General features: G+C 46.3%; 1 protein-coding gene across 2 annotated transcripts in view; it reads right to left on the bottom strand.

Moving 5' to 3' along the window:
- The window catches only part of USP18 (ubiquitin specific peptidase 18), a 29,375-nt gene extending 16,013 nt beyond the window's left edge, over positions 1 to 13,362 (bottom strand). For both annotated transcript variants that reach the window (XR_004052897.1, XM_010381059.2), the window contains exons 1-4: positions 13,243 to 13,362; positions 6,620 to 6,884; positions 3,696 to 3,792; positions 1,710 to 1,855 (exon numbers count right to left, since the gene is read on the bottom strand). Coding sequence is in view for 1 of the 2 variants with exons in the window: in XM_010381059.2 (XP_010379361.1) it covers positions 1,710 to 1,855; positions 3,696 to 3,792; positions 6,620 to 6,782 (406 nt within the window). In the remaining variant the exon portion in view is untranslated. The remainder of the gene's footprint in view (positions 1 to 1,709; positions 1,856 to 3,695; positions 3,793 to 6,619; positions 6,885 to 13,242) is intronic.
- Positions 13,363 to 27,525: the final 14,163 nt, after the last annotated feature.

The following is a 27,525-nucleotide window of genomic DNA, read 5'->3' on the forward strand; positions in this document are numbered from 1 at the left end:
AGTAAAGAAAATAACAGAGTCAGGAACAATGAAGAAACAGAGAAATATGCTCCAAGCAAAAGAACAAGATAAATCTCCAGAAAATGCCCTCAGTGAAATGAAGATAAGTGACTTACTTTACAGACAATTCAAAATAATCATCACAAAGATGCTTACCACGTCTAGGACAGTAATGCATGAACGAAGAATTTCCACAAAGAGACAGAAAAAAGTTCAAAAGAAAGAATAGAGCTGAAGAATACAATAACTCAAATAAGAGTTCAATAGAGAAGCTCAACAGATGAAATCAAGCAGAAGAAAGGATTAGCAAACTAGAAGGTAGGTCACTGGAAATCATTCACAGGAGCAAAAATGAAAAAGAATGAAAAAGGGTGAAGATATCTTTTTTTTGAGTAGGAGTCTTACTCTGTCGCCCAGGCTGGAGTGCAGTGGCACGATCTCAGCTCACTGCAAGCTCCGCCTCCCGGGTTCACGCCATTCTCCTGCCTCAGCCTCCCGAGTAGCTGGGACTACAGGCACCTGCCACCTCGCCCGGCTAATGTTTTATATTTTTAGTAGAGACGGGGTTTCACCGTGTTAGCCAGGATGTCGCGATCTCCTGACCTCGTGATCCGCCCGCCTTGGCCTCCCAAAGTGCTGGGATTACAGGCGTGAGTCACCGTGCCCGGCCCAAAAAAGTGAAGATCTCTTCAGAGAATTACGGGACATCAAGCAGACCAAAATAGGCATTATCAGAGTCCCAGAAGGAGGAGAGTGAGAGGAGACAGAAAGCTTATCCAAAGAAATGACAGTCACAAGCGGCAGATTGACATTTTGGTCAATGGCAGACCACATAAGCACAGTGGCCATGACAAGCAGCCTAGGTGTGTAGTAGGCTGTCCCATCTAGGTTTGTGTAAGTCCACTCCATGATGTCCACACAATGACAAATTCACTGTCTGATGCATTTTCAGAACATCTCTCTGTTGTTAAGAAACACATAGCTATAATGACTGAAAACTTCCCAACCCAGGGAAGGAAATAGAAATCCACATCCAGGAAGCCCAAAGGACACCATTATAAGACTGATCTAAAGCAACCCATGCCAAGACACATCGTAATCAATTTCAAAAGTTAAAGGCAAAGAATTCTGAAAGCAGCAAGAGAAAAGCAATGTGTTATACACAAGGGAAAACCCATAAGTATGGGATTTCTTTTGGGGGTGATGAAAATGTTATGAAATTAGATTGTGATGATGGAGGCACAACTCTGTGAATACACTACAGACCTTTGAATTGCATGGTTTTAAATGGATGAATTTTACAGTATGTGATGCACATCTCAACATAGCTATTTAAAAAAAAAAAAAAAAAACCCTAACCTATTCATGAATTATTTTGTAGAATATGTTTTCTCTTTTTTATTCCTTCATTTTGTTTTCCTGCAGTTCCCTAACTGTGGCAGAGTAAGCTTGGAGGAGATGCCTTTGTTTACCCTACTGAGAGGCAGAAAAAGGGTAGGTATGGAAGTAAAATGTCCATAAATAATATCAATTCTGCACCTCCAAAGATGTGTGCCTCTTACACAAATGTTTCTGTAATCCGAGGGCTCCAGGCTACCTAACTCGCTTCTGGTTGCTTCACTGCCTGTTAGTTCCTCTCTTCACTCTCTCTCTAAGCTTCCCACCCCCTTTGGATCAGCAGCCAGGAGCCCAGTGGGAGGACGTCTTACTGGGCACGTTGTACTTCTGCAGGCAGTAGGCAAGCTCCAGGGGCCGCACTGCTTTCTGCCGGCTGTCCTGCATCTTCTCCAACAGCAGAAGCATCTGGAAAGGCACGCTTCTCCTCTGCGCATCAGCTCCCCTGGGCACCGTGATCCTGTCACACAAGAACAGCCAGAAACCTTCTTATGTGTAGTTCTCAAAGCTAGATGCACACTGGAATCAGTTGGGAGAAATTTTAAATCTCCATATCCAGGCCACTCCCATACAAATTAAACCAGAATTCTGGCGGTGGTGGGGAGGTCAGTTATCAGAATTTTTCAGTTCCTCAGATTATTTTTATTTTTATTTTTTTTGAGACGGAGTCTCGCTCTGTTGCCCAGGCTGGAGTGCAGTGGCCGGATCTCAGCTCACTGCAAGCTCCGCCTCCCGGGTTTACACCATTCTCCTGCCTCAGCCTCCCGAGTGGCTGGGACTACAGGTGCCCGCCACCTCGCCCGGCTAGTTTTTTGTATTTTTTAGTAGAGATGAGGTTTCACCGGGTTAGCCAGGATGGTCTCGATCTCCTGACCTCATGATCCGCCCGTCTCGGCCTCCCAAAGTGCTGGGATTACAGGCTTGAGCCACCGTGCCCGGCCACCTCAGATTATTTCAAATGGCCAAGGTTGAGAAGCACGATGTGAGTGAATCTGCTCTACAGGGGACCCTCCAGAGAGGGGGATCAGCGTGACCGCTGCCTCAGCCCCTCTGCACCCTGGGCAGCAATCATGCTACAGCAGAGGGCAGATGGACGAGGTCCTGGCTCCACATCTCGGGCAAGCAGCAAAATGTCCAGCCTAAAGCTCTCCAAACTACAGACAGGTCCTGAGAAGAAAGGCAACACGAAGGGCTGTCTGTGTGGTTTCGCAATGATTCATTCAATTACAGGCATTTCTTGGATGGGAAAAAGCAGAGAGCACAGGGCAGGAAAAGAATTATGGAAAGAGACAGAGAGAGAGAGTGCATTGTGTTAGTGTTGGTGGAAGGAGGGGTGTGTACGCATGTGTACTGCCCACTGACTTACTGCTTCTCTTACTTTGGTCTAGTCCCAACTCTCTCTTTTAACCAAGTTTGTGGCTGTCAACCCTGGCTGCATTAAAAATCACCCAAAGAGGGCTTTTAAAAAGTACCAATACCTGGCTGGGCGCGATGGCTCACGCCTGTAATCCCAGCACTTTGGGAAGCTGAGGCGGGCAGATCACCTGAGGTCAGGAGACTGAGACCAGCCTGGCCAACATGGTGAAACCCCGTCTCTACTAAAACTACAAAAATTAGCCAGGCGTGCCGGTGGGCACCTGTAATCCCAGCTACTCGAGAGGCTGAGACAGGAGAATCCCTTGAACCCAGGAGGCGGAGGTTCCAGTGAGCCGAGATCGTGCCATTGCACTCTAGTTTGGGGACAAGAGTGAGGCTTTGTCTCAAAAAAAAAAAAAAAGTACCAATATCTGGGCCCCATCCCAGACCAACCTAAGAAGTTTTAGAAATAAAGTGTAGGCCAGAATATGCAGAAGCCGATCTTCCCTCTGCCAACTTTTGAAAGAAGATCTCAAAAAGTTCAAGTCACTCTGAATAACAGAATATATTAAAAATGAAATAATACAGGCTGGGCGCGGTGGCTCATGCCTGTAATCCCAGCACTTTGGGAGACTGAGGCAGGCGGATCACGAGGTCAAGAGATCGAGACCATCCTGGCTAACACGGTGAAACCCCATCTTTACTAAAAAAATAGAAAAAATTAGCCAGGCGTGGTGGCAGGCACCTGTAATCCCAGCTACTTGGGAGGCTGAGGCAGGAGAATCGCTTGAACCTGTGAGGCGGAACTTGCAGTGAGCCGAGATCACGCCACTGTACTCCAGCCTGAGCAACAGAGTGAGACTCCATCTCAAAAAAAAAAAAAAGAAAGAAAGAAAAGAAAAAGAAATAGTACAAACGCTTATCAGCCTGAAGAACAGTCTTACCTCTTCAATATCCTGGTGAAGTCCATGTTCATTACAAACACCTGAATCAAGGAGTTAAGGCAGCAGGTCTGTCCAATGTTGTGTAAACCAACCAGGCCTATAAGAGGAAGAGAAAAAGATGCTGAGGCAAGGCCTAGGTAAAGAAGTTGACAAGGCTGGGCACCATGGCTCACACCTGTAATCCCAGCACTTTGGGAGGCCAAAGTGGGCGGATCACCTGAGGTCGGAATTTGAGACCAGCCTGGCCAACATGGTGAAACCCTGTCTCTACAAAAAAATACAAAAATCAGCTGGGCGTCATGGCAGGTGCCTGTAATCCCAGCTACTTGGGAGGCTGAGGCAGGAGAATCGCTTGAACCTGGGAGGTGGAGGTTGCAGTGAGCTAAGATTGTGCCACTGCACTCCAGCCTGGGCAACAAGAGTAGAATTCTGTCTCAAAAACGAAAAAAAAAAAAAAAAGTTGACAAAAATTAAATTTTTTTTTTTTGAGACGGAGTCTCGCTCTGTCACCCAGGCTGGAGTGCTGTGGCCGGATCTCAGCTCACTGCAAGCTCCGCCTCCCAGGTTCACGCCATTCTCCTGCCTCAGCCTCCCGGGTAGCTGGGACTACAGGCGCCCGCCACCTCGCCCGGCTAGTTTTTTGTAGTTTTTTTTTTTTTTAGTAGAGACGGGATTTCACCGTGTTAGCCAGGATGGTCTTGATCTCCTGACCTTGTGATCCGCCCGTCTCGGCCTCCCAAAGTGCTGGGATTACAGGCTTGAGCCACTGCGCCCGGCCATGTTTTTCTTAAAGTTACTAAGCACATGAAGTCCTATAAAGTTCTCTCAGGTACAAGGCATTCACTCAGCTTGCAAGTGAATTGGAGAGAAAATATCAAACATGAACCTTTAAAAAGTTCGATAACAGGCTGGGCGCAGTGGCTCACGCCTGCAATCCCAGCACTTCGGGAGGCTGAGACGGGTGGATCACGAGGTCAGGAGATCGAGGCTATCCTGGCTAACACGGTGAAACCTCGTCTCTACTAAAAATACAAAAAAAATTAGCCGGGCGTGGAGGTTCATGCCTGTAATCCCAGCACTGTGGGTGGCCGAGGCAGGTGGATCACGAGGTCAGGAGATCGAGACCTTCCTGGCTAACATGGTGAAACCCTGTCTCCACTAAAAATACAAAAAAAAAAAAAAAAAAAACCTAGCCAGGTGAGGTGGTGGGCACCTGTAGTCCCAGCTACTCGGGAGGCTGAGGCAGGAGAATGGTGTGAACCCAGGAGGCGGAACTTGCAGTAAGCCGAGATCATACCACTGCACTCCAGCCTGGGCGACAGAGCAAGACTCCGTCTCAAAAAAAAAAAAAAAAAAAAGTTCAATAACAAGGGCCAAGCACAGTGGCTCACACCTGTAATCCCAGCACTTTAGGAGGCCAAGGCAGGAAGATCACTTGAGGTCAGGAGTTCGATACCAGCCTGGCCTACATGGTGAAACCTCATCTTTACTAAAAATACAAAAATTAGCCAGGTGTGGTGGTGCATGCCTGTAATCCCAGCTACTCAGGAGGCTGAGGGAGGAGAATTGCTTGAACCTGGCAGGCAGAGGTTGCAGTGAGCCAAAATCGCACCACTGCACTCCAGCCTAGGCGACACAGCAAAACTCCATCTCACAAGAAAAAAAAAAAAGTTCAATAACAAGAAAAGTTTTAATAGTCCATTAGGAAAAGTGAGATGTCACCAAAAGTATATATTTACTCACTGCCAAATGAGTAGTATGAGCAATTGTTGGGAGAGAAAAAGAAACATCAGAGAAAGCATAACTGAGAATATGGCCTCCTCTGATTCAAATCGTTCTCCACGGAGCTAAGTCCAAATGTGCATCTGTGTGGCTCAGAAATGAGAGGGAGTCCACAGTTTGTCTATGTGGGACTCCAGTGGAGAGGTCTCTGCCCAGTCGCCACCACAGGGAGGCAGGAAATCAGAAGGCTGCTTTGGGGAAGATTCGCCTAATCCAGTCTCACCCTGAGAGGCTGAAAGGCAGAAGAACTTACAAGAGTACAAGAAAAACAAAAGATAACATTTGACCCCTAGCAACCAACCTCCTCTTTTCCAACCCAAGCTTAGGCTCGGCAAACCCCACAAGGTAAGCAATTTAAGGGGGAGGAAGTACCACTGATCTCAGGATTCCTGGGGAAAGGGCTTTGGCTTATGAGATAGGAGAATAAGAACGTAAAAATCTGGGGTTGCAGGTGAGCACAGATTTCTGCTCCCAGACTATCAGGAGTACACTGCTTCCAGACAGACCCGTCCAAAGGCAGCAGTAAAGACGGGAACTAACGCTAAGTGCCACTAGATGCCCAGCACTGGCTTAAAGCAGTTTCCACAGATGACCCCATTTAATCCTCCCAACAACCCTATGTGCTTGCTAGTATTATTACCCCCATTTTCTGTTGTTGCTGTTTTTGTTTTTTTGAGACGGAGGCTCACTCTGTCGCCCAGGCTGGAATGCAGTGGCGTGATCTCACCTTACTGCAACCTCTGCCACCTGGGTTCAAGCAATTATCCTGCCTCATCCTCCTAAGTAGCTGGGATTACAGGCACCTGCCACTGCGCCCGGTTAATTTTTGTATTTTTAGTAGAGATGGGGTTTCACCATCTTGGCCAGGCTGGTCTTAAACTCCTGACCTCGTGATCCACTTGCCCCGGCCTCCCAAACTGTTGGGATTACGGCTGTGAGCCACCGCGCCTGACCTTGTTTTTGTTTTTTCAGAGATAGGGTTTCACTATGGCCCAGGCTGTATCTCCATCTAAAAGATGCAGAAACTCAGGCACAGGAAACCAGGAGCCATCAAACACAAAGCTCTGCTGCTGCAGAGCACAGCAGGTGAGCTGAGCATTTACATGCAGTCAAGAAAAGGAAAGCGGGAGGGGTCTAATGACCATGAGGGTAGTCCCAGGCCCTGGGATGCTCTCTGGGCTGCTCTGTCTTCCTCTTCATGTTGCTGTCTTCTTCCTTCTTTTCAACAAGATCTGCCGGGGACTGCGGAGACTCAGCCAGGATGGACTTACAGGTTTGTCTCTTGAGCCCAAACACCTTGCCCATTCATGATCACTCAAAACCCCCAGGCCGCGGCTGCCTGGGCCACGTTCAGGACAGCACTTCACTTCCAGGAAGAGCTTATGTGAGCCAGGCACGATGGGATCTCTGTGAAAATACAACGCGGGTAGGTAAGGATTAGAGAAGGAGGAACGTGTATTCATGTAATCCGTTCTGATGCCAAAGAGCAGGTCTTAGAGGGAGATAAATGTTTGAGGAGACTGACTCATAAAGCTCTAGGCTGGAAATGACAGCTAGGCTACACATCCCCTACCCTAGGTCCCAGGCGTTTCCATTCATTCTTCCGCAGATCACGCTGCCAAATCCTAACCGGGAACGCCCTCTTGGGGAAGGACAGGGAAGCGTGCATAGAACTTTGCTTTGCAACCCAGGACCAGGCCCACTTCAGTAAAAGCCAGCACGAAGCAGGAACCCTCAGCCCCTGATGCCAGGCTGGCACACAGACAAAGTCTCGCAACCCGTCCAACACCCAAGGGGACCTGCGGTCCTGGCAGGACAGCCTCGTGTTCTGGCCCGCATCACAGCCAGCCGGCTGCAGCAGTCAGATAAACTTCAGCTGCACGCAGGCTGTAGCACCCTCAGGCCTTAGGCACATCCCGGTGCTGGGCTGGTCTCATGCAGTGGACTGTGGGTGTGACCCAATATTGTGTTGGCCTTAGTGGCCATAGGGTTACCCCTGTACCCTCCCCCAACCCCAGCACAGCAGCACGAAGAGAGACACTGTTTGCTTGGAGGAAGAAGAGGTAAGTGGAGGAGTTTGCCTTGGAACCCAGAACTAGGCTCTCTACAGTAAAACCCAGTACTGGGCAGAGCCTCATCACTCTGATGCTAGACCAGTACCCACAGGCAGATCTCACCCCACCCTAGTGCCAGATGAGAACCCATAGCCCCAGTGACAGGGACTTGGGATCTGGGCTACATCACCAACATGCCAACTACAGTGGCCTTGGGCCCTGAATGAACCTCAGCAGCAGCAGGCAAGCCATCGTGGGTCTTGGGCATGCCCCAGTGCTGTGCCAGTCTCGGCAGCCTGGACTTCAGGCGTGACCCAGGGCTGTGTCAGCCGCAGTGGCCAAAGAATTCCAGCCACAGTGATCCTGGGCTTAGGGCACCCCCTAGCACAACTGCAACAGCTGAAGCAGTCATGGGCTTAGGGTCTCGACCAATCAGCCTCTCCTTAATCTCATATGGGTTTCCTGATGAAAGAAGAGCCCACACAAACCCGGGCAATGAAGACTGGCTTAGATACCTGTGTCAATGCAGACACTGGCACACAGCCACAAGGATCAAGATCAATCAGAGAAAAGCGACAGCACCAAATGAACAAATTAAGGTGCCAGTGACTAACCCTAAAGATACAGAGATGAGGCCTGGTGTTGGTGGCTCACGCCTGTAATCCCAGCACTTTGGGGGACTGAGGTGGGAGGATCACTTCAGCCCAGGAGTTCAAGACCAGCACAGGCAACATATAAAACTCCATCTACAAAAAAATACCAAAAAAATTTAAAAGGGCATAGTGGTGCACGCCTGTGGTCCCAAATACTGAGGAGGCTGAAGCAGGAGGATCACTTGAGGCCAGGAGTTTGAGGCTGCAGTAAACTATGATTGTGCCACTCACTCCGGCCTGGGCAACAAATGAGACCTTGCAGCTAAATAAATAAGATGAAATAAATAAAATAATACTAATGGGTAACATCTAAGCGCTACTTCTTATAAAAGGTGAAAGCCTTTTATATGTACTGTCTTATTTATCTTTACACAGCCGTGTGAATTAATTACTGTTATATTTCCATTTGACAGATGAGAAAACTGAGATACAGAGAAGTAAGTGCCTTTCCCACTGGCAAGTGATGGGCCAGATGTGGACAAGCTGGACAGGGTTTAAGTCCAGCTAACATGCTGCTCAGAGTGAGGAATAAACTCAGAACCAATAATTGGTGGGAATGTAAATTAGTAAAGCCATTATGGCAAACAGTACGGAGATTCCTTAAAAACCTAAAAATAGATATATCATATGATCCAGCAATCTCACTGCTGAATATATATCCAAAGGAAAGGGAATCAGTACGTTGAAGAGATATCTGCACTCTCATGTTTACTGCAGCACTACTCATAATACCCGAGATAGAATCAGCCTGTGTCTATCAAAAGAGGAATGGCTAAAGAATATGTGGACTATATACACACAATGGGATGTTATTCAGCCATTAAAAGACAATGAAATCCTGTCATTCACGTCAACATGGAAGAGCCTGGAGTACATTACTTAAGTGAAATAACGTAGGCGCAGAAAGATAAATACCACATGTGAGTACATGTGAAAACTCAAAAAGCTTATCGCTAGAAATAGAGAACAGAAAGGCAGGCATGGTGGCTCACACCTATAATCCAAGCACTTTGGTTGGCTGAGGCAGCTTGAAGCCAGGAGTTCAAGACCAGTCTAGGCAACATAGCAAGACCCTGTTTCTAAAAATAAAAATAAAATTAGCCTGGCATGGTGGCATGTACCTGTAGTCCCAGCTACTTGGGAGACTGAGGCAGGAGAATCAGTTGAGCCCAGGAGTTTGAGGCCACAGTGAGTTATGATCGTGCCACAGCATTCCAGCCTGGGCAACAGAGAAAGACCCTGTCTCTCTCTCTCTCTCTCTCTTTTTTTTTTTTGAGACAGAATTTCACTCTTTTTGCCCAGGCTGGAGTGCAGTGGTACAGTCTCAGCTTACTGCAACGTCTGCCACCTGGGTTCAAGCAATTCCCCTGCCTTAAGTGTCCCAAGTAGCTGGGACTACAGGCCTGTGCCACCACGCCGGACTAATTTTTGTATTTTTAGTAGAGACAGGGTTTCGCCATGTTGGCCAGGCTGGTCTCGAACTCCTGACCTCAGGTGATCCGCCCATCTCGGTCTCCCAAAGCGCTGGGATTACAGGCGTGAGCCACCACGCCTGGCCTGGAATATATTCTTAAATTCATTTTGAATGGCTCAGATAACAAAAACCTCTTTTTCTTAGTAAATATTGACTTTCAATAGTTACAGTTGTTCCTCTTACGAGGCCCAGTCTAGGAGGACTCGACTGAAATGATGACAGCAGACAATTCCATCAACCAGAAAGAGGATTTTGAGCTCATCGTTGAGGGAAAGCTGATGAAAGACAGCAGAGAGGTTCCAGGCTGCATTTTCCAAGATGTTGTCCTCTACTCCACCAAGACCTCCTGGATACTTCAGTAGGATATAGCAGTAAAACCTCATGGAGCAGATCATTTGGGCAGGCTGGGTACCAAAGGGAAACAGAAAATACAGCAGCCTTTCAGGGCAGATCACACTGGGGAGACAGGGAGGTGGGGCAGCAAGGAAAGGAAAGTGAAGCTTAAAGGTCTAAGGAGGATGGGGAGGGCAACGCGAGCAGAGAGACTGCAGCTGAAGTTAGCAGGCCTGATAAGCATCCACCAGAGAAAACAGCGTGGGTGGATTCCAAGGAAGGGAATTTCCAAACTGAACCCCTGACTCAAAAAAAGACCCCCAGTCTGGGCGAGGTGGCTCACTCCTGTAATCCCAGCACTTTGGGAGGCCAAGGTGGGCGGATCACAAGGTCAGGAGTTCGAGACCAGCCTGGCTAACATGGTGAAAACTCATCTCTACTAAAAATGCAAAAAATTAGCTGGGCATGGTGGAGGGCGCCTGTAATCCCAACTACTTGGGAGGCTGAGGCAGGAGAATCACTTGAACCCGGGAGGCAGAGGTTGAAGTGAGTCGAGATAGTGCCTTTGCACTCCAGCCTGGGCAACAAGAGCAAGACTCCGTCTCAAAACAAAACGAAACAAAACAAAACACCCAAATACTAAACTAACTTAGCTCCTGCCCTACCTGAATTTTTTATTTCTGGTTCAGATTCTCTCATGATCTTCCCGAAATGTTATCCTTCTGCTTCGGGGAGAGGAGAGCAACGGAAGGAACTGGCCCAGGCCCACCACTAAAGTAGCCCCAGGACCAATTGGGGTCCTCAGAGAAGCCCCAGAAGAGCCAGGAACGCGCTGCAGAAAACCTGGGGAGGGCGAGGCCTCCACCCAACACTCCACTCACAACTGGACTCTGCCACGAAAGCCAGCTCCAACATTTAGATGCCCTAAAAGGAACAAAATTAACCTTCCACGAACATGATTCAAGCAGCCTCGGTGTCTTCCGACCCAACCCATCATGGCAACCACAATTGTGGACTGCAGTCCCAATGACCTGTTCACATGATTTTGTATTTCTTTTTTTTTTTTTTTTTTTTTTTGAGACAGAGTCTTGCTCTGTCACCCAGGCTGGAGTGCAGTGGCTCGATCTCACCTCACTGTAAAGCTCCACCTCCCCGGTTCACGTCATTCTCCTGACTCAGCCTCCTGAGTAGCTGGGACTACAGGCGCCAGCCCCATGCTCGGCTAATATTTTTTATTTTTAGTAGACAGGGTCTGCACTGTGTTAGCCAGGGCGGTCTTGATCTCCTGACCTTGTGTTCCGCCCGCCTCGGCCTCCCAAAGTGCTGGGATTACAGGCGTGAGCCACCGCGCCCGGCCTATTTTGCATTTCTTGAGTAATCGTAATATGCGGGTTAAACACACGGATTACAACACTTTGGATGAAAAGCCACATAATAGGGAAATTTTGGGACTACTGTCTCTCAAAAAAATAAAAATAAAAAACAGCTCATGTGGAAGAACCAGGACTTACCTTCTTTGAAACTATGTTTATGTTAAGCATTTTCCCCTTTGTAAGCCCATCACTGTGTAAGTGTCAAAACTGTGCAACACATTTTTTAACAGTCCAAAACCAAGTTATTTGATAAATCAAGATGCAGCCGTGCACCTGTGTTACTCTCCCTCCTGTTTTGTTCCTGTGAACACATCAGATAACCTGCATTCACTCTCCAACTCTGTACAATACCAGAAAGAAACTTCAGATGAAATGCTTTTCAATATTTGCCTTTTTTCTGGAACAACTTATACAAATATAACTTACACAAATTATACATAAATAAGTACAAATTAAAGCCTCTGCTTTAATTTTCAAACACTTTGAACCCAGATTTTCAGGGGTCTCAGAATGGAGTTTTGTATTTAAAGTCTAAATTTGGCCGGGCGCGGTGGCTCAAGCCTGTAATCCCAGCACTCTGAGAGGCCGAGGCGGGCGGATCACGAGGTCAGGAAATCGAGACCATCCTGACTAACACGGTGAAACCCCATCTCTACTAAAAATACAAAAAAAAAAATTAACTGGGCGTGGTGGCGGGCGCCTGTAGTCCCAGCTACTTGGGAGGCTGAGGCAGGAGAATGGCGGGAACCCGGAAAGCGGAGCTTGCAGTGAGCCGAGATCCCGCCACTGCACTCCAGCCTGGGCAACTGAGTGAGACTCTGCCTTGTAAAAAAAAAAAAAAAAAAAAAAAAAAGTCTAAATTTAGCTTTCTTCCAAGGAAAAGGGGGAAAGAAGAGAGATTAAGACTAAAGTATTCTGATTTGCAGAGTCTGACAACATCCTTCCAATTTCTCAATATGAATGCCCACTGACCCAGCCATTCCACTTCTAGGAATTTTCCACCAATATATCTGTATGAATGTATACATAAAATGATATTCATTGCTGTGTCTATGCCAGTAAAAACTGGAAACAACCTAAATCTCCATGCATTGTTTAAACAATGTACTTCCCATATTATGTATCAGGTTTTTTTGTTTGTTTGAGACAGAGTCTCGCTCTGTCGCCCAGGCTGGAGTGCAATGGTGCGATCTCGGCTCACCGCAACCTCCTCTTCCCGGGTTCAAGCGATTCTCCTGCCTCAGCCTCCCGAGTAGCTGGGATTATAGACACGCGCCACCACTCCCGGCTAATTTTGTATGTTTAGTAGAGACGGGGTTTCTCCACGTCGGTCTGGAACTCCTGACCTCAGTTGATCTGCCCGCCTCGATCTCCCAAAGTGCTGGGATTACAGGCGTGAGCCACCGTGCCAGGTCACGTCAGTTTTTTGTTTTATTTTTAATGCCATTAACACATCTATATGTCCTGCCATGAAAAGATGTCCATAATATACTCAGTGGACAAAGCAAGTTCGAAACGATTTTAAAGACTTGTACATAGGAACATTTCTGATAAGGTACAAACAAAAATGATACTGAGTGGAAGACTGAGAGACACATTTGTCTGCATTGTTTGAATTTTTTTTACAAGCTTACAACACTTCTGTAATTTCTTTTTTTTTTTTAAATTAAACACAAAGTCATGCCAAAAGTCCAAATAACTATATTAGCTTAGAAAAAAAAATCCATTGGCCCAATATATGCACATAGCAAATACAGATCGCTATCATAATTTGCAGAGCACAATTATTACTTATTTCTTTAATTATCTGACTGGCATAAGAGCAGAGTTGGATGTCTGCGCTAGAAAGAAAACTTCCAAAATGAGCCCCAAACTTGCCTTAAGCGCCACGCAAGCGTCCAGCCTTCGCTGCTGAGTTCCACGCCGTGACTGAGCCGGGGACCCAGCTGCGGCCGAAGTTTCGCGCCTTGGTCTGGCCCCGTGCTCGGCTGCGCCCCGCCCAGCTTTCGTTTCCCATTGAATGGAAAGCGAAACTTAGAGCGGCCTCCGCGCCAGGAACCGGGCGCCAGCGTGCCGGGAAACCCGGCCGGCCCAAGCCTCCCGCGGCGGCCGTCGCAACCGCGCACCTGCTCCAGACATCACGCGCTCGCTTTTTTTTTGCTTTTTTTTTTTTTTTTTTTTTTTTTTTGCGACGGAGTCTCATTCTGTGGTCCAGGCTGGAGTGCCCTGGCGCTATCTCGGTTCATTGCAAGCTCCGCCTCCTGGGTTCAAGCGATTCTCCTCAGCCTCCGGAGTAGCTGGGAATACAGGCGCCTGCCATCACGCCTGGCTAATTTTTATATTTTAGTAGCGATGGGGTTCCGCCATGTTGGCCTGTCTGGTCTCGAACTCCTGATCTCTGGTGATCCACCTGCCTCGGCCTCCTAAAGTTCTGGGATTACAGGTGTGAGCCACCGCGCCCGACCTACAGGTGCCTTTTTATTTGCGATTTTAAGGTCCCTGCAATTAACATACATCTTAGAGTCATTTGGCGTTTGGTAATATCCCTGGCAGCATTTTTTCTGTCTTAACGCTATTGTATTTCTTGGATCCAGTGTCCTCACATCACCAGTCTGTGGCTTGGATGTGGCACGTGGTGGAATTAGGAGCTTCCCTGTGGGCATGCAGATACAGATATTTCTCTACTTAAGAAGGGGTCAGGCGGGGCACGGTGGCTCACAGCTGTAATCTCAGCACTTTGGGAGGCTGAAGGCAGGCGGATCACCTGAGGTCAGGAGTACGAGACCAGCCTGACCAACATGGCGAAACACCCTCTCTACTAAAAGTACAAAAATTAGCTGGGCGTGGTGGCATGTGCCTGTAATCCCAGCTACTCAGGAGGCTGAGGCAGAAGAATAACTTAAACCTAGGAGGCGGAGGTTGCAGTGAGCAGAAATGGACAAGAGCAAGACTCTGTCTCAAAAAAAAAAAAAAAAAAAAGAAAGAAAGAAAGAAAGAAAAGAAAAAAAGACGGGGTTGGGCCCCAGTGAACCCATCATGAAGTCAAAACATCGTAAGTGAAACGACGGTAAGTGATGGACCATCTGTGTATATATAAGGTTAAAAGATCTATAACATGCACACGGGAAAGGCTTATTACCTCTTTAGAGATGTATTTCTTATATGTAGACTCATGGGGGTAGGGGCAGAAGGGTTATCTGCTAGGGGACTCAAACTGCAGCCACTGGAATTTGCACAGGAAAGCAGGGTACAATTGCCCCCAAAGTGATCATTCTTTCTGAAAGCCTGTCCCCACAGCAATGGACAAATAGAGAGGCTCCAAAAACCCAAAGCTGCCAGGACCTCACTGAAGCACTGGTAGGGTCTGCGGAAAGGTACAAAATACCATGGCATGAAGATGTATAAACATGTCCATAACAGGGTGGATGTGTGTTAGAAGCATGAGCACAGACATATACATACAGGCTATCCACATGTCCATTGTCAGCCCAGACTGCCCTTAGATTGCTGCTGGAATGAAGGCAGTGGAGGCACATTGCAGCATGTTCTCCCTGGAACACTGGTGGACTGTGCGCAATATGGTATTTACACAGGTACAGGGTGCTGCGCAGGGTCCATCCTCATTACATTTGTTGACCAATCGGTTATATAACCAGCTTCATACATCTGGTAAGTCTTGTCCACAAACAGGAACCTCAAAAACTCAAGTGAGGGCAATGAGGAGAGGATGTTGTAAAATTTGATAAAATATGCTAAATATAGCAAGTCGGTAGAAGGCTAAGGAGCAAGCTGTAGCTGCTTGCAGCAACTATCAGCAGAAAAATATTAATAGTCAATCCAATGATTCTATCTGAATCTTGGTAGGTCAGTCGAGCAAAGTAACCGGTATTGCTGCCCCAGTGCAGAATGGACAAGGGTGAACCTTGGGGTGGAGGCTGGACTATATAATGTAAGGATCCATTACACTTCTATGGGGCTCTTCCTTCCATCTTTCATGGAACAAGTCCGCACACCTGCTCCAGACATCCTGCGCTCACTTCCTAACAAGTCCGTGCTAAGCCCATCAGGTATGTCAAGCAAAGTGGGCGTCTGTGTAGTATGTTCCACAGTGGCCCAAGCAGGGTGCTGGACCGGAGCAGGTTGAGGAGGGTGGCAGCACAGTGGGGCTGCCCGGTACAGCCTTAGACACAAATGGGTGCTGGTGCAGCCTGGCCCAGGTGTCAGAGCCCAAGCAATTTGAGGATGTGGCACATCTCTGTATTGCAGTGGCCCAGTGTGTGGTGTCCAGGGAGGGCAGGGTGCTGGTGGAGATGACAGATTAGTTACATACAGGGGGATGACCAGGTAACTGAATGTATTAAGGATAATTGGAGCCAGAGTTGAAACTGTCAGAGATAGGAGTTACAAATAAGGAAGGAGAGAATGAGCCCACTAGTGTTGAACTGGAACTGGACTTAGCAGTGTGAATCCATGATTATCAGCATGTATACACAGATAGATAAAGAAGTATGAGGCAGGTGGGTCACAAGGTCAGGAGATTGAGACCATCCTGGCTAACACGGTGAAACCCCGCCTTTACTAAAAATACAAAAAAATTAGCCGGGTGTGGTGGCAGTTGCCTGTAGTCCCAGCTACTGGGGAGGCTGAGGCAGGAGAATCACTTGAACTCACGAGGCGGAGGCTGCAGTGAGCCAAGATCACATCATTGCACTCCAGCCTGGCAACAGAGTGAGACTCCATCTCAAAAAAAAAAAAAAAAAAAAAAAAAGAAGTACATGTGGAGGTAAATGGTAAATGTGTGTGTACATGCATACATCCCCTGACTTGGTCTGGAGGGGGCCTGGGAACAGTGACACCCCAATAGCACATCTTGCACCCAGATCTTGGTTTCTAATTCCCATTCTCTAGTAAAAGGAACCAATGTTGCTTGGAGAAATGGCTGTTTCTGGGGTTAAGGCAGAGAAAGTACAAGATGAGCCTAGGACATCTTGTTCTGCCAGCAAGTAAGGAAATGCTTCAAGAATGATGAGGATGTCTCAAAACCATACAGAAGCCAGCTCCAAAACCATGCTCCCACTGGCCAAATTTGGAAAAACTTGAGCATTAAAAGAAATGATGATAGTAACATTTCGACCCATTAAATAAAATGGGAAGCCACACTTCATACCAATAAAAGTACATATTGAATAAATTAAAAGTTTGAAGAGGGGCCGGGCACGGTGGCTCACGCCTGTAATCCCAGCACTTTGGGAGGCTGAGGCGGGCGAATCACAAGGTCAGGAGATCGAGACCATCCTGGCAAACACGATGAAACCCCGTCTCTACTAAAAATACAAAAAAATTAGCCGGGCGTGGTGGCGGACGCCTGTAGTCCCAGCTTCTAGGGAGGCTGAGGCAGGAGAATGGTGTGAACCCAGGAGGTGGCAGAGCTTGCAGTGAGCAGAGATCGTGCCACTGCACTCCAACCTGGGCGACAGAGCGAGACTCCATCTCAAAAAAAAAAAAAAGTTTGAAGAGGAATAGGATATTTACACAGTTTCAAAGTACTTTCCCACAAAATACATACTATTAATTACTAATATTATTACATACATGTGATACCGACCAGGTTCATTCTGCTGGCATGCAATAAATCAACCATTGTGACAGGTTTTGCAAAACAGAAAAGATTTATTCACAAGGCAGTCCAGTGAGGAGGCAGGAGAACAGCTCTCAAATCTGCCTCCCCAAAGATAAGGCTCAGGGATATTTACCTGGTGAGAGAAGCAGGGTGGTGTAAGCTATGGGCAAAGGTGATTGGCAGTGGGGGAAAATGAGGCAGTCGGTGACCTGTGCAAGCACAGTGAGGGTTCATGGCACTTCACAGGACACATGTTCAAAAAATGATAGCCTTAGCATGATCTGAGGGTGTCATTTGGGGCCCCTTGGGTCGTTTGGGTTCAAAAGGCCACCTCTTTTTTTTGCACAAACCTACTTGAAAGCTCACTGGTCTCAACTGGTTTGAACTAGGCAGGAGCTGCCCCAAGTTCCTGAAAAACAATTTGAGCGATCATGACAGTAGTGACATACATGTTATCTGTAAGAAAGCCGGCAAGGTTAAGTTACAGAGCTCAGTGGCGCGGCCTTCAACTTCACGGAAAAAAAATGACAAAAGCAAGTGACCAAAAGCAAGCAGGGCAGGCTAAATTGGGCGGACCTAATCAGATGAACCCCGCGGTCTCATATGTAATATTACATCATAACTATAAAGAATATAATTAATGTAAATATTCAGTACAAAAAGAGAAAGGAGTACCTTCACAGTAACCATGCAGTCATCAGTGCCGGGAACACTGGAATTGTGTACCACCAGAGGACAGAGTGGAGGCGGGTCCCGGCCAACCCAAATTGCGAGGCGTTCTGCAGATCAGCTGGCCTGTCATCTTCAAATGATTCATGAAAATCAAAGACAGCTTTGAGGAACAGTCCCAGACTGGCAGAGACCAAAGTGGTCATAGATGAACAGAAGATCCCAAACTGGATCCTTCGGCTGTAAAGGACAATATTGGCACAACTGGTGAAACTTGAATGGGGTCTGAGGATTAGGTGGTAGTAGGAGGGGATGTTGGAGAAATGCAAGGTCACATGGAAAACTGACTCTCAAATAGTTCCAGAAGGAAGTTCTTTGGACTATACTTGCAACTTTTCTGTAGGCTTAATACTGTTTCACAATTTTAAAATGTAAAATAATATTACCGGGTAATAGTTTTTTTGTTTGTTTTTTGTTTTTTGTGGGGCGTAGTGGGCGGACGGAGTCTCGCTCTGTCGCCCAGGCTGGAGTGCAGTGGCGCGATCTCAGCTCACTGCAAGCTCCGCCTCCCGGATTCACGCCATTCTCCTGCCTCAGCCTCCCGAGTAGCTGGGACTACAGGCGCCTGCCACCCTGCCCGGCTAATTTTTTGTATTTTTAGTAGAGACGGGCTTTCACCATGTTAGCCAGGATGGTCTCGATCTCCTGACCTCGTGATCTGCCAGCTTCGGCCTCCCAAAGTGCTGGGATTACAGGCGTGAGCCACCGTACCCGCCACCAGGTAGTAGTTTTTTATTAAGACAGATTGTGCTTTTTGAAAGCACTGGTGGAAAGATTTCTCAAAATCATGCAGGAAAGAGTTTATAATGAAACTGTATAATATTTGTTTCAAAAGAAAGTGTGGGCCCTGAGAAGCATTTTCTGTAGTTTACCCAGTATTTCTGCTAATTTGGGATACTTTCAGTGTCTCTGGAATTCTCATCATCTGAATTTCTTACTCTTTTTCCCTTTAAAAACTAAAATAAAATAAAGAAGTATGAGGCAAAAGGCCGCACCTACCTACCTCACTTTAAAATTCTGTCTAAAAACCTGATCACAGAGGAAGGTGTTGGCTAACTTTAATGGGATAATCTACTTCCCCTCACAGTGGAAAGCTGTTTAGAAAAAAGCTATTTGCCCAATGTGAGGAACAATTTATGGAAACTGACAAGAATTTTTGTCCTGGGGAAAGGACAGGGTTTGTTGCATGGGGTAAGGGCAAGTGATGTGGCCGGGCACGATGGCTCACGCCTGTAATCCCAGCACTTTGGGAGGCTGAGGCAGGCGGATCGTAAGGTCAGGAGATCGAGACCATCCTGGCCAACATGGTGAAACCTTGTCTCTACTAAAAATACAAAAATTAGCTGGATGTGGTGGTGTGTGCACCTGTATCCCAGTTACTCGGGAGGCTGAGGCAGGAAAATTGCTTGATCCCAGAGGCGGAGGTTGCAGTGAGCCAAGATCGTGCCACTGCTCTCCAGCCTGGTGACAGAGCCAGAGTCCATCTCAAAAAAACAACAAAAAAAAGTGATTTATTTAAAAAAGAAAACAGAACCGATGTCTAAGAAAGTAGTACTCCTTTACAAAGCACATTCTCTACAAACGCATGGTTTCATGTGACCTCTGCTCAGTCCCTCTCCACAACTTTCTCCTGCCTATTTTCTTCTCTGCATTTTGTCAAGATGTTTTTTATTTTAAATTTTACTGTATTTTGCATGCTTCCAAAGATAAACAATAATTTTTAAGATGAATTAAACATTGAACCTCCCTGTCAGGTATTGTTTTGGGAATACGCATTCTCCTGAGGAGAGGAGCTGTTGAGTGGAAGCAGTCCAACACAACTCCGCATTTCCTTTTCCTGGCGTGGGTTTCAGGGTGCAACTCAAACAGAGTCTGACTTGGCGTCTGTCACCTTTCCCAGGCACGCCCTATCCTCTGGCAATTTGTTGTCTTAATACATTTCAAAATTAAATATTTTATATTAGAAATGTTAAACATAAAGAAAAGTTATTACAAATATTATAACAACCCAATGTACCCTTCCTTTACTAATCTTCTCTCTCATACACACACATCTATGTGTATGCGTGAGTACACAGTATATATGTGTATATATTTACACAATCACTTTTTTTCTTTTGCTGGACTACTTGAGAGTAAGTTGAAGAGATCAAAATTCAGCTCTAAATAATTCAATATGAACCTTATAGAATCAAAGATGTTTTCATACATAACCCAGTGCAATTATTATTTTTATTTATTTATTTATTTATTTACTTTTTAGATGGAGTTTTGCTCTGTCGCCCAGGCTGGAGTGCAATGGCACGATCTCGGCTCACTGAAACCTCCACCTCCCAGGTTCAAACGATTCTCCTGCCTCAGTCTCCCAAGTAGCTGGGACTACAGGCATGCACCACTACACTCGGCTAAGTTTTGTATTTTTAGTAGAGACAGGGTTTCACCATTTTGTCTGGGCTGGTCTCGAACCCCTAACCTCATGATCCACCTGCCTCCGCCTCCCAAAGTGCCGGGATTACAGGGGGGAGCCACCGCGCCCGTTCACACAACCCCAGTGTAATTATTACCAAATTCAGATAATTTCATATTCATACAATTTTCCCATATATATATATTCAGTATTTAAATTTTAACAATTATCCTAATATTTTTACAGCAACTTTTTCCTTTGTTTCTTATTTTTATAGATACATAGTAATTATACATATTTATGTGGTACATGTGATACTTTGATACATGCATACAATGTGCAATGATCAAATCAGCATGATGAAGGTGTTCATCACCTCAAATGTTTATTATTTCTTTGCACTGGGAACATTCCAAATCTTCTCTTCTAGCTATTTTGAAATATACAATAAATTATTAACTATTATCAATGTACAGTGCTATCATTTCCTCTATCTGTCTTTGTACCCATAACCAACCTCTTTTCATTCTTCCCTCCCTCCTACTGCTTGCCAGCCTCTGGCAGTCATCATTCTACTCTCTACCTCTCAGCTCCCACATAGGAGTGAGAAGGTAGGATATGGATCTTTAGGTGCCTAGCTTATTTCACTTAACATAATGTCCTCTGGTTTCATCCATGTTGCTACAACTGACAGGATTTCATTCTTTTTATGACTGAACAGTATTCCACTGTGTATATCTAGCACTTTTTTTTTTTTTTTTTTTGAGACGGAGTCTTGCTGTCACTCAGGCTGGAGTGCAGTGGCAGGATCTTGCTTCACTGCAAGCTCCATCTCCCAGGTTCACGCCATTCTCCTTCTTCAGCCTCCCAAGTAGCTGGGACTACATGTGCCCACCACCACCACTGGCTAATTTTTTTATTTTTAGTAGAGACGGGGTTTCACCTTGTTAATCAGGATGGTCTCAATCTCCTGACCTCATGATCCACACGCCTCAGCCTCCCAAAGTGCTGGGATTACAGGCATGAGCCACCGCGCCCGGCCTTATCTAGCACATTTTTTATCCATTCATCTGTTGATGGACACTTGGATTGATTCCATATCTTGGCTATTGTGACTAGTCCTACAGGAAACATGGGAGTGCAGATATCTCTTCAATATACTGATTTGCTTTCTTTTGGGTGCATACCCAGCAGTGGGATTGCTAGATTATATGGTAGTTCTAGTTTCAGTTTTTTGAGGAACCTCCATACTGTTTTCCACAATGGCTATACGAATTTACATTTCCACCAACAGTGTATGAGGGTTCCCTTTTCTCTACATCCTCCCCAGAATTTATTTTCTGTCTTTTTGATAATAGCCATTTTAACTGAGGTGAGATGATACCTATTGTGGTTTCAATTGCATTTTTCTGATGCTTTGTGATGTTGAGCATTTACTTATATACCTGATGGCCACTAGTATGTCTTTTGAGAAAATGAAAATCTTCTTCAGATCATTTGCCCCCTTTTTTTTTTTTTTTTTTTTGAGAGGGAGTCTCGCTCTGCCACCCAGGCTGGAGTGCAGTGGCCAGATCTCAGCTCACTGCAAGCTCCGCCTCCCGGGTTTACGCCATTCTCCTGCCTCAGCCTCCCGAGTAGCTGGGACTACAGGCGCCCGCCTCGTCGCCCGGCTAGTTTTTTGTATTTTTAAGTAGAGACAGGGTTTCACCGTATTAGCCAGGATGGTGTCTATCTCCTGACCTCGTGATCCGCCCGTCTGGGCCTCCCAAAGTGCTGGGATTACAGGAGCGAGCCACTGCACCCGGCCCATTTGCCCATTTTTAATCAGATTGTTTCCTTGCTATTGAGTTATTGGAGGTCCTTATGAGAGGTGACAATGTGCTAACAGCCCTCACTCTCAGGGCCTCCTCGGCCTCTGCGCCCACTCTGGCGGAGCTTGAGGAGTCCTTCAGCCTGCACGGCACCGTGGGAGCCCCTCTCTGGGCTGACTGAGGCCGGAGCCTCCTCCCTCTGCTTGCGGGGAGGTGTGGAGGGAGAGGCGCCCGCGGGAACCGGGGCTGCGCTGGCGGGCCGGTGTGAGCTCCAGCGTGTGAGCTCCGGCGGGCGCGGGCGCCGGCTAGGCGGGCCCCGCACACTGAGAAGCTGGCGGGCGCCGCCGGCCCAGGGCAGTGAGGGGCTTAGCACCCGGGCCAGCAGCTGCGGAGGTTGCGCAGGGTCAGCCAGCAGTGCCAGCCCGCTGGCGCCGCACTCAAATTCTCGCCAAGCCTTAGCTGCCTCCCCACGGGGCAGGGCTGGGGACCTGCAGCCCGCCATGTCTGAGCTCCTCCCCCTGCGGTGGGCTCCCCCACGGCCTGAGCCTCCCCGAAGGGCGCCGCCCCCTGGTCCGTGGCGCTGGGTCCGGTCGACAGCCCCCGGGCTGAGGAGTGCAGGCGCCGCTCTGCTCGCAACTGGCAGGCAGCTCCGCCTGCAACCCTGGTGCAGGATCCACTGGGTGAAGCCAGCTGGGCTCCTGAACTGGATGGGAACTTGGAGAACTTTTGTATCTAGCCAGAGGTATATATGCACCAATCAGCACCCTGTATCTGGCTAACCTACTGGGGACTTGGAGGACTAGCACTCTGTGACTCTGTGTCTAGCTCAAGGATTGTAAATGCACCAATCAGCACTCTGTGTCTAGCTCCGGGTTTGTAAATACACCAATCAGCACTCTGTGTCTAGCTCAGGGTTTGTAAATACACCAATTGGTACTCTGTATCTAGCTAACTCTGTATCTAGCTAGTTAGCACTCTGTGACTCTGTGTCTAGCTCAAGGATTGTAAACGCACCAATCAGCTCTCTGTAAAGTGGACCAATCAGCTCTCTGTAAAATGGACCAATCAGCAGAATGTGGGTGGGGCCAGATAAGGGAATAAAAGCAGGCTGCAGAAGCTAGCAGCAGCAACTAGGTGGCTTTCCCTGCCCGACTGTGGGAGGTTTGTACTTTGGCTCTTTGCAATACATCTTGTTGCTGCTCACTCTTTGGGTGCATGCTGCCTTTATGAGCTGTAACACTCACCACAAAGGTCTGCAGTTTCACTACTGACAGTGAGACCATGAACACCCCAGAAGGAAGAAGCTCCAGACACATCTGAACATCTGAAGGAACAAGCTCCGGACACACCATTTTTAAGAACTGTAACACTCACCGCAAGGGTGCATGGCTTCATTCTTGAAGTCAGTGAGACCAAGAACCCACCAATTCTGGACACACTTACATAGTTTATATATAGGTAATTAATCCTTTGTCAGATGCATAGTTTGCAAATATTTTCCCATTCTGTAGGTTGTCCCTTCCCTGTTATTTCCTTTGCTGTGAAGAAGCTTAGACAATTCTTTTTCCCTCCCCCTTCCCAGCTTAGAAGATTTCTGACAAGTGTAGTGAAGTCAACAACTGCTAAGAATCAGATTCCAGGGCGGGCACAGTGGCTCATGCCTGTAATCCCAGCACTTTGGGAGGCCAAGGCAGTTGGATCACTTGAGGTCAGGAATTCAAGACCAACCTGGCCAACATGGTAAAATCCCGTCTCTACTAAAAATACAAAAAAAAAAAAAAAAAATTAGCTGGGCCTAGTGGTGCATGCCTGTAATCCCAGCTATGCGGGAAACTGAGGCAAGAGAATCACTTGAACCCAGGAGGCAGAGGTTGCAGTAAGCTGAGATTGTACCACTGCACTCCAGCCTGGGTGACAGAGTGAGACTCCGTCTCAAAAAAAAAAAAAACACTAAAAAAAAGCTTATTAAAAAACAAAAAAATGTCAGGTCAGGCTAAAGGTTAAAGAGGAAAAACATCACAGGGTAGGGTCAAAGATTGGAGATAACAGAGAAAAGAGGAAACTGGAAATTAAATAATACAAATTACTGAATATTAATTGCAGAGGTAAAATAGACTGGAAAAAATTAGCAGAGCCTCAGTAACCCTTGGGACTGTGATGTAAGATTTAACATCATGTCTTCAAAGTCCCCTCAAAAAAGAGAAAAAAGCATGAAGCTGCAAAATATTCAAAGATATGATGGCTCAAGATTTTCCAAAAATTGCAAAAGGCATAGCCAAAACCGAATAAACTCCTAACAATATAAGTCTGAGGAAATCTGTATTAATATATATCATAATCAAACGTCTGAAAACTAAAGGCAAAGAAAAAAGTATTAAAAACAGCAAGACAGAAATTATACCATATTTATAAGGGAAAAGCATTTTTCTTTTCTTTTTTTTTTTTTTTTGAGATGGTGTCTCGCTCTGTTGCCAGGATAGAGTGCAGTGGTGCAATCTCGGCTCACTGCCACCTCTGCCTCCTGGGTTCAAGCGATTCTCCTCACTCAGCCTCCCGAGTAGCTGGGACTACAGGCACGCGCCACCATGCCCAGCTAATTTTTGTATTTTTAGTAGAGACGAGGTTTCACCATGTTGGCGAGGATGGTCTCAATCTCTTGACCTCATGATCTGCCCACCTTGGCCTCCCAAAGTGCTGGGATTAAGGCATGAGCCACTGTGCCCAGCTGGGAAAAGCAATTTTTAAGTGACAGCATATTTCTCCTCCGAAATCACAGAGACCAGAAGGAAGTGACATAGTACTTTCCAAGTGCTGAAAGAGAAGCACTGTCAATCGAGAATTCTATTATCCAGTGAAAACAGCCTTCAAAAATGGAAGGGATATCAGGGCAATCTCAGATGAAAAGCTACTAAGAATTTGTCACCAGCAGACCTACCATTAAAAAAATGGCTAAAGGAAATTCTTGAAATAGAAAGGAAATGATAAGTCTTAGAACATCAGGAAGGAACACAGAACAACAGAAAGAGTAAAAATGTAGATTAATACACTAGACATTTCTTCTGTTGAGTTTTTGAGAGTATCTTTGATGGTTGAAGCAAAAATTTTAACATTGTCTAATATGGTTATTGAAGTATGTAGAAGAATTTTTAAGATAACTGTGAGAGAGACGCCTTAAAGGAATTGTAAGGTTTCTACGCTTCAGTCAAACTGGTAAAATGTCAACACTGGTAGACTGAGATATCAATATAATGTAATATGTAGAGCAGCTATTAAAGAATTTACGGCCAGGCGCGGTGGCTCAAGCCTGTAATCCCAGCACTTTGGGAGGCCGAGATGGGCGGATCACGAGGTCAGGAGATCGAGACCATCCTGGCTAACACGGTGAAACCCCATCTCTACTAAAAAATACAAAAAAAAACTAGCCAGGCGAGGTGGCGGGCGCCTGTAGTCCCAGCTACTCGGGAGGCTGAGGCAGGAGAATGGCGTAAACCCGGGAGGCGGAGCTTGCAGTGAGCTGAGATCCGGCCACTGCACTCCAGCCCGGGTGACAGAGCGAGACTCCGTCTCAAAAAAAAAAAAAAAAAAAAGAATTTACACAAAGAGATACACACTAAATCACTACAGACATATCAAAATGGAATTCTAGGAAGGTGCTAGTAACCCAAAGGAAAGTAGGAAATAGAAAACAGAAACAAAGAACAGAGGAAACAAAGATAGCAAAAAAATTCTATGGAAGACCTAAGCCTTAACATACAGGTAATTACATTAAATTACAGTCTAAATACACTAATAAAAAGATAGATTGGTGACTGAAACAAGCCAGGCACACAAAGTCAAATATCACCCGCTCTCACTCATAAGTGGGTGCTAAAAAATGTGTGCACATGAAGACAGAGTGGGGTGACAGACAATGAAGACTTGGAAGGGTGAAGGAGCATGAGGGAGTCACATGATAGGTAATTACTAATTGGGTACAATGCACATTATTTGGGTAATGGATACCCTAAAAGCCCTGACTTGACCACTATGCAATCTATGCATATAACAAAACTGCATAGGGCCAGGGCTCAGTGGCTCACGCCTGTAATCTCAGCACTTTGGGAGGCTGAGGTGTGTAGATCACTTGAGGTCCTGGAGTTCGAGACCAGGTTGGCCAACATGGTGAAACCCCATCTCTACTAAAAATACAAAAATTAGCGGGGCATGGTGGCAGGTGGCTGTAATCCCAGCTACTCGGGAGGCTGAGGCAGGAGAAACATTTGAACCCAGGAGGTGAAAGTTGCAGTGAGCTGAGATTGCTCCACTGCACTCCAGCCTCGGTGACAGAATGAGACTCCATCTCTAAATAAATAAATAAGCAAGTTTTTATAAACATAGGCCAGATAATGTCACTTCTCTGTGCACAACCTTCCACTGGTACCACATCTCACAGCAAATGGAAGCCAAAGGCCTTACAATATTGTTAACAACCCAGCTTTCAGGTCACAAAATTCATCTTGAAACTGTAGCCTACTGAGTATTCTTAACATAAACATTTCCTTAATATAAAGCAATACATATTCACTGTAGAAAAAATGAACAATATAAAACATGTAAAGGGGGAAATTACTTATAATTCCATAGTCTAAAATAACCACCACACTGGTTGTTTTATATATATATATCTTTTTGTAAATCTAGTTTTTACAATTAAATGATACGGAGGCAAACAAATTTGCCACATCCATAAAAATTTTGAAAACAATCAAATAGAAATAAAATAATAATAAGACAGATTAGCAGAGTAGGTGTTTTTTCTTTTTTCTTTTTTCTTTTTTGTTTAAAAAAAGAACCAACCGCCAAGCATAGTTGCTCACGCTGCACAACTGGACACTGAGGTAGGAGGATCGCTTGAGCCCAGGAAGACTTCCTCCCTACAAAAAAAATTTTTTTTTTGAGATGGAGTCTCACTCTGTCGCCCAGGCTGGAGTGCAGTGGCGCGATCTCGGCTCACTGCAAGCTCCGCCTCCCGGGTTCACGCCATTCTCCTGCCTCAGTCTCTCGAGTACCAAGTAGCTGGGACTACAGGAGCCCGCCACCACGCCCGGGTAATTATTTTTTGTATTTTTAGTAGAGACAGGGTTTCACCATGTTAGCCAAGATGGTGTCGATCTCCTGACCTCGTGATCTGCCTGCCTTGGCCTCCCAAAGTGCTGGGATTACAGGCTTGAGCCACCGTGCTCGGCCTGCATTTTTTAGGTAAATAATTTTTCCTCTCTAGACCTCATCTGGTTTGTTATTTATTTTTTCTAAGATTTAAACTCAGACTTAAACATTTTAATTTTATCCATGTGTGCATATGAACCTCTTCCATTACTTCCAACAGGTCAGCATTGTGTAAACTACACTTTAGTTATAAACCCTTGTTTGAGCAGCCAGGTTGCTGCCCATACAATGCTACCAGTGAGGACTTCCTCCTACGTATTTCCCTCCATCTCTGGGCGAGAGTGGACTTGCAGCACGTGGGGTGCACACTTCATGTTCTCTGTGCTGAGGGATTTCCCGCTGGATGGCCGACCTTGTTAATATCCCGGTTGTGAGCTAGAGCTTCTGAC

This window comes from Rhinopithecus roxellana, chromosome 13, assembly GCF_007565055.1.
Source record: "Rhinopithecus roxellana isolate Shanxi Qingling chromosome 13, ASM756505v1, whole genome shotgun sequence".
Lineage (NCBI taxonomy): Eukaryota > Metazoa > Chordata > Mammalia > Primates > Cercopithecidae > Rhinopithecus > Rhinopithecus roxellana.